Raw genomic sequence first — 12,357 nt, 5'->3', positions numbered from 1 at the left:
TATCTTCCTAGAAAAGTTCACTTTGACACTTCCCACCACCATGTATGAGTGTGCAGATGTAAATGCTTGTAGAACAGCTGCCTGCACGCAGGCATTCTTTTTTGGTTTTCTTCTGCATTTGTGTTCCACCTTCTCAGACTCCACTGCTGCTGTAATGTCTTACATTAACAGCAACCACCCCTGTAACACTCTGTCCCACAAGCCCCTCTCTGAAATGAGGCATTTTTCATGCAGCATAGACCACTAGTGTATATTGATATCTCCCTTACAATTTAAGACATTAAAATATTTCTTTTTCACATGAGCAGAGAATGCTGACCTGCTCATTTTAGCTCATGTTGAACTTAATTTGGGAAGCTCAGGCTTAATTATAGAAGGACTAATCTAGTTTTGATTTATAAGGGAATATTATCAGGAATCATGATTAAACATAGTTGTAAAAGTGAATCCACCCTCTGTAACGTGTCGTTAGAGGAGTGGCAGAAGCAGATGAAGAATGTAATAAATCACAATGCTACATAATCCACTTCCAAGCCTAACTCTTTCACCTTTTCTCAAATGTATTAATACTCCTCAAAAGGTAGAACTTAATGACTTCAGTAGAATTCTTTGCAGAGTAAGGTATATTCAAATGCTAATCAACAATGTACTTGCCTGACCTTAATTGGTTTTCTCAGACTTTGATATTCATGGTGATTATGGCAGTAAAACTCAGTAAAGAAAGCAGTAAATGTTTGGTGCATTTGGTAATGATAAGATGGAAAACAAAATTAACCCCAAATTCATTGTTTTCTACATCTGAGTGTGTGACGCTGTGGTGAGCGAAGTTCAGTTTTCCCTGCAATTGACTGGAACCTGATGCTATACCAGAATATTGCTGCTGATCTTGTGTAGGCAATAAGCATCTTCCTCCAAACTCAAATTCAATGCCTTGTTTATTCATACCAGAAATGTGTCTTCTGGCGGTCATTGTCTTCTCTATCACTATATACAGTATGATTAATTTATAGTAAATAACGATGTTATTGGTAACTAAGCAGAAATCTTAGTGCATATTAAAAGTACAATTACACAGAAAATCCACATATCCTAAGTGTTCTGCAGACTGTGAAGCTGCTGGCAGTGTGAAAGGCAGTGTCTTTATTGCTGTATTTGCAGATGATGCCATTGACTTTTTTATAGTGTTGTAAAGACATTTTTCTCCACAAAATACAGTGTTTCTTTGAAAACAGTTAAAAATTACTTTTAGGAGTATTTTAAGATTTACATTTTAGAAGTTTTCAATACTACTATTTTCAGTTCCCAGCTGCCAGATTGAACTGGAAAGCTAATGTGTGAGTTCTCGCGTTCAGTTGTTGGCTGCAGGCTACTTTCTGCTCCTAGTTCTGTGGAGAATGAAATTTGACTGGGGAAAACAAGGACAGAAAAGTTGAAGAATAAGATATATTTTAGATTTTTAATTCTGTACTTTATCTGATGAAAAATAAAAGCAAAAATGGAGCCCAGAAACGAGGTAACTAATGATATGACGCTATTCTTCATGCTGTTGTCTAGTTGCCCACCTGCTAGCTTTACTAGTGATCTACATACGAATCTTAGCTAACAATTGTAGGTGAGCAAGTGGTCTGAAAGCCAGTTCCTAATGGATGTGTCATCATCTTTCACTACAATCTAGCTGGTATTAACTGACACTTCCAGTGGCAGCTTTTAGCAGAAGGATTGAATGGATAAAGAAATGAGCTACTGTGTTGCTGTCTAGAGAGATGGAATTATATAGGCCTAAATAAGGCACCCTGATGTGGAGTACTCCTGATGAGGGAGCTTGAAATGTGGCACATTGTATTTTACTTGTTACATGGCTAAGTAAATCAGTGTACATCAAGACTGTCAATCAAGAACTTTTAACCCTAAAAATTTGGAATTGTTTTTTGTGTAAAAAGCAGGAAAATGAAGAAAAAAAAAAAGTGCTGACTTTCTAATTTTAGAAAATTATTTCATAAATGGTATTGGGGGGATTTGTGTTTCTGTCTTTTACTGGACAAATAATCTTAGCTTGTAAGTGAGTTTTTCCGAAATAGCATCAGAAACTCAAGTGGAGGTATTTCTAGATTGTGCAAATTCAAAAATACAGAATCCAGCTGAGATTCTAACAGTTCAGGGGATGATGCACAAGTCAGAGCAGAACATGGCTCCCTCTTCTGGATTTTTTTTTTTTAAAATTCTACAGTGTTAGCCAGAGTTAAAAATTAATAAAATCTGAATTTGGAAAATAAAGTACTCAACTATCAGGTTGGAATACACATGAAAAAGTCTGTGGAATTAAAGTCTCCTAGTCTCGTGTTTCAAAGTAAAACTGTTCCTGAAGTTAAAGGAATTGCCAAAGACCGTGTCTGACTGTATCAGTACTAACACCTTCAAAGCTGGATATTTCTCTGCTGGTATATAAGCATACTGTCAGGTATACTACAGGTGCCTCTGAAACAACACAACAGAAAAACATGATATTCCCAAATTGTTATGCAAGTGTAGACAGATGGGAGACAAAGGGTTTGGAAGACTGGCTTTCTGGGTGGTAGGGATCCAAAAAGTTAATTAAAATAGGTCCAGAGCACAGTGAAGCTGATAATACATCCATTTGCTTCAGTAGCTTTGAAGAGACTATCTTGACTTTTAAGATAATGACTTCTTTGTGATAGATGTGGCTTCTTCTAGTGATAGATGGCTATCTTTGTCAGTTATTAAATGTGGACAGGAAAAATACCAAATAGCACTTACCTGAAAACATCATCATGTGCTGAAAGTTCCTGGGAATCTTTTGTTTTCGACCCAAATTCAAAAGGAAAGAAAGTGGGTATATGTTGCAAGCTCTTGCTACAAAAACTGCCACCTAAAATGTAAGACGTTGAGGAAAATGGTGCAGGAACTACTGACAAAACCAGAGTTAAACCCAATATTTCTCCCAAGTTATTTTAAAAGTGTAATTAAAATGAATATGAGATTATCTTCCTTCATATTTTACATGTCAGATCCTCCTGGTTCCAATTTCATTATAAAACTGTGCAGTGGCAGAGATTGTCTTCCCCAGACATCCTGGTTTTATATTCATCATTATATATCCCACTTCAATCACTCTACTTCTACTCATCACATTTGTATCACATGTGACTTCATCTTCAGTCCTTCAGTAAAATGCCTCACATCAATTGCAGAGATGGCATTATCTCCTTGAGCAGCAATTTGCAAAGAATAAATGTGCTTTTGGACATGATTACTTTCTTATTTCCTGACAATTCATATTGTCTATATCCAGCACTCTTTGCTTTTTTTTTTTTTCTCTTCCCTTTTTCTTTGGAGATTTTGCTAAAGGATTTCTTTATTACTCCTCTGTGGAACGATCACAAAAGTTGCATTAATTAGAAACATGAGGCTATTTCAGATTAAAAAAAAAAAAGACAATCAGAGGACCTTATACCTGTTTTTAGCAGGTTCCATCCTCCCCTTGTCTTGTGACTCTTAGCGCTCAATTATGGCACTCTTAGTCTGAGACATGCTGTGGACTGTGGAATAGATGTAGTACTTGAGTGGCAATGTCTGTATGTGTCATCTGCTGGGCCAAGAGCTGCTTAAAGGCTTGGGAGAACACGCGTTAGCATCTTAGGCACATGATGGTGTAAATAAATCCATGTACACTACAGATATCAAATACAAAGAAGGAAGGATTTGAGCAATGCAGAACTCTTTGCTTTTTAAGGACTTAATATCATTTCAGTAGCTTTGGGGAGGTTCTGCTTATGGAACATACCTGTCTGGAGGCAGCTCTACAGTTTGTGGATCTGCACTGGGTTTGAAAAGGCAAAAAGATTTTGTGTGCCTGTACCTGTCCCTGCAGAGAGATCCCAATACACATCCCAATTTTCCATCCCACTTGTAAACCAGTGGTACAAGTTCCCCAGCTGGTTTAAAGCAATTTACTTCGTAGCAGATCTGCAAAACAACTGTCAAAAGACCATGTGCTTACATGCATTGAGCCAGTTATTGAGATATACATAATAAAGATGATTACCTTTGGACCTGACAAAAAATTGATTTTTAGTATTTAAGAAACTGATTGGTTTGCTTGACTTTTTTCACATGAAGCTGTCATTCTTTATATATATATATAAATATATACGTGTACATAGGTATATACTTCTTTAAAGCAAAGGATACAAATGCACCAAATATAAAAAGAGGATTGAAGATATGGTTTTGAAACGTGAATAGTGCAAGTCCCATGTAGCAGAAGATGACGTTCTCGGCCAAAAAATTCATGAACTCGAACAACTTAAAGGAGAGGGAAAGAACATAATTATGACTCATGTCTGTAACTAACTACTGTTTATCACTAGGTTCCCTTGGAATACAGAACTGTTTAAATGAAAGGAACAGAAATCCCGGCCATTTCAAGGGTGGATTTTAAAACCATCTAATTTTCTGTACAGTATACATGGTGTCTTTTAGCTTCAAAAATCATACTTGGTTGCATGTTTTTCTCTGATTTTTGTATGAAAGCTTGACATAGACAACTGATTAAATGCATAAACAGCAAGTTAGTTATACAAGCTTCAATGCAAACTACAAGGAAGCTGAGGGAATTTAACTTCACTCATGTTTACACAGGTGAGCCTGGGAAATGGCTCCTGATCACACAAGTGGCTATGCATAATACAGTACTGAGTATGGGTACACTAATGCCAAGAGAGAAAAAAAAAAAATTTCTAAATAGACTTTTAAGAATCTCTGCTTTTAAAATATAACACAATTTTTTTTATTACCATGAATATTATCTTGCAGATGAAAACTTTTATTGCACTGTATGGACATCAATATAAATTATTCATTTCAAACCAAACTGTTTAAGTTATCATTTAAACACATTATAAAATAAGCCTAAAATACATGATTATGGTAAGGATTTCTTCTGTGAAAAAACAAGCAAAATGAAAATATTCATTTGCCTTGAGGGGATGTTCTTGATTGCATTTGCAGCTGATTTATATAAAAAACTAATAAAATAAATTTTCATTTTTATCCACATCTGGAAAAAATCAATCCTTGCTGCCAAATAACTACAGAGGAGAGAAGAAGAGGTCTTTTTACTTCTGAAGTAATTTTTGGGCTTAGGAGACTACACTAACAAATCCTGATGCAGAATTAGGGCCGAAGTTTGTCAATCTGTCTACAAGCAGCCATACATCACTATCTGGAATGTTACTGTGGAGATATTTTATTCATCTTCAATGGGCTAATATATATTTTTTGTGCTTCTAAAAATAAATATCCAATGATAGTCACTAAGATCTAACAAAGGAAAAATGAGAGCTGTCAAAATTGTTATTTTAAGCAAATTTCAGAGGCAAAATGGCATAAGACCCGGTAGTGTGTGGGAAGATACTTCAGACCTCATGGCAGCACCATTAATTAGCCCAAGCACACACTCCATAACCCCCATTTATGCTGCAATGCTGAACATGTAAACAAACACAAGAAATATTTGTATGTTAGTAAACTTAAATTATTTAAATTAAATTTAAATGAGAGAAACCAGCTGTCAAAAACCCTCAAAGTATGGGATCTTGCTACCCATAGAAATTATTATGACAAATCTTTATATTTCCATTTTGGGAGCAATCATGATCCCACTTCTTTGTGGGAATGTCACCTGACACATTTTTCTAATGCTTTAAACAATGTATCAGGAATGTCATGACAGGATCTATATATATATATAAACATATATTTGTGTATATATAAAAATCTTTTGAGGGAAGGGTACTGCTATGAGGAACATGCATGTTTTAGTTGCTGGGATAAAAGTGTTCCTGAGATTGTAAAGCTGAATGATATTTCACTCTTAATTTACAAAATCTCATTCAAGACTTAAAGAAATATAAAGTAGATCTGCTACTGATGTATTTTAGAAACACAGCTTCTGAAACTGAAGCTTCTTTCTTATATTTTCCAAACTTCTGTTGACCTATATTTTTTGAAGGAAAACAGATTTTGCTATATCGTTGCTTTTGCTGTATATTATTTCTTCAACAGTAAATTCAAACTTTTACTCTTGCCTGAAGTGCTTTCATGACATTACTGCTTTTAAATTTCTCACCCCTTGCCTCCCAGCAATCTGGTCAAGATGCAGTCTTTGTGTATTTCTTGTAAATTCAGTTTAGTGCATCTTCTACATCTCCCTATAACTTTATCTCCTTTTCTGGCTACATGCATCCTGTTTCTTCCTACTTCAATGCAGCTTCAGACCTCGAGAGTCAATTCAGTAAGTGATTCTTAAAAAGAAAAATCTCTAATTCTTGACAATGTGTTTCCAATCAACATAAACAATATATACTTCCTACACTCACTGGGCCAATGTTTCCTGTGCCACCAGCATAGGCTTATTAATTTTTTGAGCCTATATTTACAGTGGGTGTAACACTTCTTAACCATGTCATCTATGTCAGATACATGCAACACTGTAATCTATTGCAGTTCTTGAATCATATTGCTGGGTATCAACTGGTTTGTTTGCAACAGCAAATGCAATCCAAATCCCATTTTTTTTCCCCTGTAAATTTTGTTCTGATCTGTGCTGTTTTTTTTTCCCCTCTTATCAATAGTTCCTTTGCATTTTGATCTTCCACTATCAGAGCACCGCGTTTGCTAGAAGATTAAATCCAAGCTAGTTTTCTTCTTTCGTATAGCAAAAATCCAGGTGCTATTTCAATAGCTAATTCAGAATAGGCTCCTTCCTATTCCACACACAGCCATGATATGGTCTCTTATGAAAGATTCAGCTCTGTAGAATGGTAAAACTAGCTCGTTAACTTCATTCAGAGTCTTCTGTATGCCCCATATTTCCCCATAAAGTATATCACTCATATGACACATTTATTCATAGAGTGCAACCTATTCAAATTTCTCACCCTGAGTTAACAAAAAATAATTAAAAGTATTAACTGCTGCAGAACTAGTTACTGTCATAAAAGAAGTGATATCTGAATGCCTCTTCCTGGAACACTGATGCCTGTAGGTGTAACATGAAACATCCACTGTCCTCCAGACTTCCTTTTATTCCTTTATTCAGCATAGTGTTTTATTTAGTGTTTCTTCAGCTTCTGTGTTTTATTCAACAGTAATACAGAACCCATGGAGATACTCCATTAAGCACTTAACTGTCAGCACTGTGCAGCATAAATCCTGTCAGAATATAACAATTTATTCTAAAGAGATCTTTTGAAAATGATGTTAAGGAACAGCTTCTATAGAAGCATTTCCCCAAATTGTCATGCCTTTCACACAAATGTTTCTGTCATTATTTTAAAGATGAGATGTCAGGACCTTTTGATGAGAAGCAGAATAGGAGGAATAGGTTTTCATCTGGAATTTATAATTTCCTGGGACACCCAAGATGTTCCAAGAAGAGTTGCACCACACATATTAGTCTCTAAAATGCATTCTTTTTTGTCTGAGTGGCCATAATCCAGGTCTATGCTATGGTCCATAGTCTGCTTAAATGCCACTGAAAAATTTTCCTTATTTGTAATATATGTACTTGCATGTGGGATTACTTGCATTAAATAAAAAAGAAAAAAAAAAGAAAAAAATTAGGATTAGAATCCTAGATATTGAGTCCTTGGAATTATTTTGTCTATAACCATGAATTCCCTTCCCTTGCCTCCTGCACAGACAACTGGCCTCTTTCTACTCTAAATGAAATTGGCATTAAATTGCTCATATGCTGCCATTAGATTCCCCAAGACTACCAGAAAATTATACTAGAAACCATTTTAATATACACAGTAATAAGACATCTTTTCTGTATAAAACTAAAAAACCTCATTTGTAATGTGCTATTTTTACCTCTCCACAAAGTCTGTAAGTCTGTTTATAGCTTTTAAGTAAGAGTTGTGATAAATCACCAGTGTCAACACATTGCAGAATAGAGTATTAATTACAAAGATACTGATTCAGAACCAATCCAGGCACTTGGTTTAGGTGTTTAGCTCAGTGAGTTACTGAAACTGGCATTTGCTTTGCTTTGGTTATTTCATCTGTAAAAAGTGGATATTACAAAAGATTTATATTAAAAATGTCTATTAAAATTGGTATAATATTTATATATTTAAAAACACATTTGCCAGATATGCTTAGTTTTTCCATTACTCTCAGCCATTGTAAGTACTAAGAGGGATGTGCAAAAAATCAGCTCTAAATTGGGACATTCTTCTGGAAAGTACTGCTTGCAGTTCAGCTCTCACTGGCAGAGAAAGGAATCAGTCCAGGTTATCTACACCTTAAGCCTTGCTGTAACCACTAAATTTATCTTATTCCCATGTTTTATTTTAACTCAAGTGAAAAATTTTATATGATATAAAAACTGTATTAGTTCTATCTTTTGAGTGAGATAAGGAAAGTGCCGCCTTTTTTTTTCTGCTTCCTTCCCTCCACCCCCACAGTTAAATTCAAGCTAATTAGAGAAACAAGCTATGCCAAAACAGGTTTTGCAACTTGATCCGTTTTATAGAACTACTTAAATTTTCACTGAGTGTTAGAGAGATTATCTAGGTAAGTAATTAGTGCACCTGGAAGATGGGACACACTAAATTCCAATCTTGGCTGAAATGAAAATAGAATTTTTAAAGGAGCATCAAAAGGAGAAAATGAACATGTTCTATGCCACAGTCCCCTTGTGCTTGGGGAGATGCAAAATGTAAGATTTCTCAAATCCTAATATTTTAAACAGCATTTTTCATCTCAAGGGAATAAAGTTAGTATGAGAGTACTGGGTAAGGACAGAATTACAAATAGAATTCTGTCATCTTAAGGGAATAATGCTAATATGAGGGTATTAGGTAAAAGCTGAATTACATCCAGAACTTATTGCCAGCAAAATTCAGTGAATTTTATTCACTGATGGCAACATTACATTATTTCACTTGATTTAATACCTGCTGAAGGAATGTCATCCACCTCTTTCAGGTACCTGCAAGCCTTCTCTAGTTGCATTGATTTTGCTAGCAACGTGGAGGAATGCCACCTGTCTAGGGGTTACATCTTAGCGATATATTCTTTCATGTCATCAAAATAGGGTAGGGAGTTTCAGCAGTCCAACAGCAGCTAGGAAGCTTAGATATAAAACTGATTATAATTTTTAAAAGAGATTTGAAGGTGACGAAGGGCTATTAAAATCCCAAGAAGTCAATGTTAAGTGATGGTTATAAATTTTATTATATTTGAATAATGCTATTTAATTAGAACACAGCTATCAAAAATGTTCCATGAAGTCAAGGATATTGATAAATCAATAGTTGATGAAAATTGCTTTTTCCTAACTATTTTGAATTAAAATGAAGTGAGAATTCAGACTACCGTAATTTTTCCGAGACTGTAGAAGCCTTTATTATAGCCTAATTGTTTTATTTAATATTTCTTTTTTGATTAGAGGTTTCCAAATCGGAAAAAGAAGGCTTGAATTTGAATATCTTGCCTGAAATCCTTTATACAGCTATAATGAATGTTCAAAGCATAGTGATATAATGCTCATTTCTAGAATAACATGCTTAGATGAAAGAATCAGCAAAAGTAAATCAAATTCAAACTCAAAACTTGTTTATGGTACTAATTTTGATATCCAAGCGTATTTGCCTGTAAACTTACACAGTAGCAGAGAGAGATTCTTACAAGATCTTTTACATCCTGGGGCAAAATTCTGGCCTTTTTTATCAGTAGGCTTTCCTACTGCATTCAATGAATTTCATCCCTACAGATTTATGGAAGGCACACAATAACTTTCTATTTCCCTATAGAGCTGGGAGGTTTAAAAGATTCGTAAGGCCTGAGGAAGAACTGGGAAAGTAAAGGGAAAAGAAATAAAGAAGACAGCAGCACCAAGGGAGAGGAAAGGCCAGCAATATTTTGCATTTACACAGTATGGATTATTCTTTCTGGCATAATCTACACACCACCACCAAAGTTCATCTTGTGAGAAGCTGGATAAACTACTGGCACAGAATACATTTCTGACTAGCAACAGTAAAGGAAAAATGTTGGCCACAGACATCAAGGCAAATCCTTTCTATTATTAAAAATGCCATAGATCTTGAATGGCTTTGTTGGTCAAAAGACGTTTAAACCAAAAATGTGAAAAATTGGGCAGCTAAATTAGAGTATTTTTCTTATAAACTACTTGGAGCAATGAAAATTGGAGGGAGAATGACTTAAAAAAAAGTAAAACATTTTTAACTTCTAAGAAGGTTTGACCTCAGGGGTGAATGGAAGCTTAGTTTGGTTTGTATTTACAATGAATCTGTCAACATCATTAATTACAGGATTCAAATTAACCCTCAGAAAGAACTTTGTTATTTGATTTTATCAATTAATTGACAAGTAAGTGACTGTTAAAAATCTAAGACTCGGTATGCTCATTTCTTATATGTGTTAAGGTGTGGAGAGCAGTAGAAACTTTGGTGTATGCTTGTGGTAGTATAACCAGATTTACGAGCCTCATGAGAATTTATATGTTGCCTTCAATAGACTGGATCTAGCTGTAGAAAAATTAATTATTCTATTATTAGTCTTGCTAAATTGCCTAGGAAAGGGGGTTTCTGCAAGCTTTGCTTTTTTTTTTTTTTAAAATGTGGATCAGTTTGTAAGAGAGGGAACCTTTTTAGATCACTATCTCCCTTTCCTGCAGCACAACCAATCAGGCATTAAGTTGCTCCTAAAAATAACCCAAGAATGACACCTTAATGGAAGGTATCACCAAAACAGCGAGGATGATGCTGTTGCTCCTACAGCTTGTCATCTAAGTTGTTACTTGGTTCACAAACCAGAAACAACCATTTTCAAAGGGTTTATTTATCTTAAATTCCTGAACTGAGATGTTGCAGGCACAAAGGAAGGAGGAATCATCAGTGCTCTGTTGTATCAAGATAATGTGTTCAGGGATTACTGCAGTTAAAGCTCTCTACGTTTACTTCAGCAGTAATGTACTTACTACTCTGTATTCAGGAAGGGTTCCTCTCAAGATGGGCAATAACAGAGTGTAGCTGGAAAATCATTTGAAGGGATGTAAAGAACTTCTGACTGATCAGCAATTAATTGTGGTACTAGAATCACTGTGTTTAGGGATGTTTGGAAATTTTTGGGAACATGGATAGCTGTTCCATTTGCTGTAGAGGGATAATTATGGTAATGGAAAATGAAGAGGCTATGAACAGCCTGTGCTGTCTAGGATTAAGCTAGTATTCTTATAAAGCTGAAATCAGAGAATAAACTATGTGTAGAGAAAAAGAATTTAAAAAAAGCTGCAAAATAATAATAACATCAACTGAAATGAAGCTTAAGTTTATGACCTATTCTGAACAACTTGAAAGATATTTTCTTGGAAGGCATCTTTTTGGGGCAGTAAATCACCAATCAGGTGGAAGTAGGGACATTATGCACTGACAGTTAAGAGCTATATAGAACAATGCTTAACAAAATAAGCAAAAGAAATAAAGAATTTGTGGCTTTGCCAAAGACAATTTCAGCTAACAAAGGAGACTTAGATGCTTTAAAACGTGACTGTTCTCCTTCTGGTCAAAGAAAAATAATAATGTCATCAATATAATCCAGTTGTCTTTAAAATTGCAATGAACTAATATATCTTTTGTGTTTCTGCATTTATGTTAGAATTAGAGGAACTGCTGCTGATTTTTCAAAAGTAAAACATAAAATCAATCTCATCTCCCTCTTTTCATCCCTCTCGAGTGTTTTTTTTTCTGTGACTTTCCATCACAGTCCTAACCTCAAGCGATCAATTCAATTTCTAAGGAGGACAAATGCAATTTATTCCATTTCAATTTGCTGAGAGGAAATACTCTCTAATATTAATTCTTGAAGTGAGTTCATAAAAACTATTTCCTTCTTTTCCAAGTTTTGGATGTTGGAAAGAAATTCAGTTAGTCTTTGACATACTAGGAACTGGTAACCGATATGAGGGCCTTTAACCTACCAGGAAGTAAAAAAAAAGGATTCTTATGAAGTCTGTGGTGTCTTTTCTTCATGCTTTCCAGCACGAATTAAGACTGCAAAAAATTATCTGATGTTCATGACTATAAGATTTCCATTTCACTGCAAATCCAACACACTACAGGACAAATACTTTTTCTCTTTGCATCTGTCTTACAGAAATTATATTGCAGCTTCTACCTACCCATACTGATGCTTCCCTTTACTGTCTGTAAAACTACTGTAGAACTATAAATCAGGAAAGACTCTATTTTACCTTAATCCAGAAAACAGTAGCAGCATTTGCATGTGTTTTTCTGATGACATGCT

At 35.0% G+C, this 12,357-nt stretch overlaps 1 protein-coding gene across 1 annotated transcript in view; it reads right to left on the bottom strand.

The window, feature by feature from the left end:
• SLC9A9 (solute carrier family 9 member A9) overlaps window positions 1–12,357 on the bottom strand; it is a 206,658-nt gene that overhangs the window by 86,774 nt on the left and 107,527 nt on the right. The window contains exons 10-11 of the mRNA XM_074877559.1: window positions 4,210–4,323; window positions 2,776–2,887 (exon numbers count right to left, since the gene is read on the bottom strand). Of these exons, the coding sequence (XP_074733660.1) occupies window positions 2,776–2,887; window positions 4,210–4,323 (226 nt within the window). The remainder of the gene's footprint in view (window positions 1–2,775; window positions 2,888–4,209; window positions 4,324–12,357) is intronic.

Source organism: Strix uralensis, chromosome 9 (assembly GCF_047716275.1).
Source record: "Strix uralensis isolate ZFMK-TIS-50842 chromosome 9, bStrUra1, whole genome shotgun sequence".
NCBI classification, from domain to species: Eukaryota; Metazoa; Chordata; class Aves; order Strigiformes; family Strigidae; genus Strix; species Strix uralensis.
This window is presented reverse-complemented; position numbering and strand designations above follow the sequence as displayed.